This window comes from Nanorana parkeri, unplaced genomic scaffold (assembly GCF_000935625.1).
Source record: "Nanorana parkeri isolate BGI_ZX_2015 unplaced genomic scaffold, ASM93562v1 scaffold3254, whole genome shotgun sequence".
Lineage (NCBI taxonomy): Eukaryota > Metazoa > Chordata > Amphibia > Anura > Dicroglossidae > Nanorana > Nanorana parkeri.
In genome coordinates this window covers 13,382-15,474 of record NW_017309522.1, presented here as the reverse complement: position 1 = coordinate 15,474, position 2,093 = coordinate 13,382, and the positions used below count along the sequence as shown (strand labels likewise).

Genomic DNA, 2,093 nt, shown 5'->3' with positions numbered 1-2,093 from the left:
TGGGAGAAAAAGGGGCAAAAACCTGACGGGGTTTCAGCCATTCACTTACCCTCCATACCTTCAGGTGGAACTCGCCTTTAAAAAGGGAGGATCATGGGCATATTGGACTTGAGTTGGACAGCAAAGAATACACAGCAAATGCGTACAGCAGACCATGTGACTGTTTACCGTGACATTTTACTGGTTTTTGTTTTTTTCTCCCTACCAATAGCTGTAGACTGAGCGCCGGACAATGCCTAAAACACGAGTGGCTGATAAATCTGCCCCTAAAAGCCAAGAAATACAAAGTTCGCTTGAAGTCTCAGGTCATGCTTCAAAAATACTTGGCCCAGAAGAAATGGAAAGTAAGTCTTCAATATCTCTAAAGTATCAGCCTGTCTAGTACAGGAACCTCGCGCTATTGTCCATACACATGACGGTCAACCAGTCCCGTGGATATAATGGTCGGGTTGGGTATTAGTTGTACAGCTATGGCCACACTGTAATCTCAGCAGGCAGCAGAGGAATTTGGATGAGGGTGAAATGTGTTGTTTAGAAGGAATCTTCATGGATAATATGGCTGGTGTGAAGGGTGTTTGCACAATTGTGAGCTTACCAGTTTGGTTGCAATGATCCCAGATGTTTATTGAAGATCTTTTGGTGCTCAGACTTCTAACCACCATATAGCCAAAGGTTTGTAGGCAGCTGACCATCCACCTTACCACACCTACTAACATGGCCAACCGTCTGTGGCCCCTCTCCAAATGATCAAGTTTAGGTGTTTCCAGCAGAGGCTATTGTTAATGCCAGAGCATACAAAGACATATTAGACAATTGTGAGCTTCCAGCCTTATGGCAACAGTTTGGTGAAGGCCTTGTTCTGGCATGACTGTACTCCTGTTCACAAAGCCATCTCCATAAAGACCTGGCTTGAGGAGTTTGATAAGGAGGAGCTTGAGTGTCCTGATCAGAACCCTGACCTCAACCTTACTGAACACCTTCGGGATGAATTGGAGCCCCAAATGTGAGCCAGGTCTTCTCATCCAACATGACAAACTCACAAACGAGCACACATTCCCACAAGCGCATTTGAAGAGTGTAGGCAGCCGCAAAGAGGAGGGGGACGACGACCCCATATTAATGGCTATGGTTTTGGAATGGGATGCCCAACATACTCGTATAGATGTGATGCTCATGCATCTACAAACACACTTTTATCCATAGTATAAATATATATATTTCCTAACCAATTCTTGGGTATTAGCCACATCCCTATCATTCAACTGTCAGGTGCCAGCACCTCCAGTACCCAGGGAGTACTGGCATAGGGCAGTTTAATGACAGATCAGAGGACCTAGCGCAGGGATTAAACTAGACTTTCATTTGAAGACTAAATGGAGGCCCCAATGAGAAGACTAACAGGGCTATTCACAAAAGGGTGAAGAGTTTGGAGAAGGCCGGAGAAGTGAACAATCTAGGACAACAGAGCTGAACTGGAAAATGAGCCGAATTGGAGAATTTTTCCAAATCAGCTATTCAGGCCTAGATTGTTCACTTCTCTGCACTGCCTTCTCCAGACTCTTCACCCTTCTGTGAATAACCCTGTAAGTGGAGCCCCCCAGTTGGATCAGTTTGAAGACTAATAATTGCAAGCACAACCAGGTACCTGCCTTTGACCACTGTTGTCCCTTTTAGGCCAGGTTAGCGTAACATTGAAAACTATTGCAAGAGCACACCCACATTTTGGTGGTGGATGGGTGGCACTAAAGCCAGAACTGTGCCAGGGATATCTCAACAGCAGATTCTTGAACCGATATAAGACAATGTGTTACCCAGCCCACCAGATTCCACCATACTTTTTGGGTGGACTGACCCACATTAGATAAGTCAACCAATGTCGAGATGCATTTTGTTCATCTTCACGCAATACTTCTCACAATATTAAACGTTATCACCATCTTCCTCTGCAGAAACATTTCTACGTGGTCACGGCTGCCAATCGCCTCAGGAAGTTCCAGCTGCTTTCACCCAAACCTTCCTAGAACGAGGCCGAACGCCACTTGTGTGCGGATTATACAGAACAGCCGCCTGGCAACACAGTAACACTAAGGACG

The 2,093-nt window shown here is 45.6% G+C and overlaps 1 protein-coding gene across 1 annotated transcript in view; it reads left to right on the top strand.

The window, feature by feature from the left end:
- Window positions 1-2,027, top strand: part of MYLK3 (myosin light chain kinase 3) — a 25,125-nt gene extending 23,098 nt beyond the window's left edge. The window contains exons 12-13 of the mRNA XM_018574810.1: window positions 212-344; window positions 1,950-2,027. Coding sequence (XP_018430312.1) covers window positions 212-344; window positions 1,950-2,021 — 205 coding nt within the window. The 3' untranslated portion in view covers window positions 2,022-2,027. The remainder of the gene's footprint in view (window positions 1-211; window positions 345-1,949) is intronic.
- Window positions 2,028-2,093: the final 66 nt, after the last annotated feature.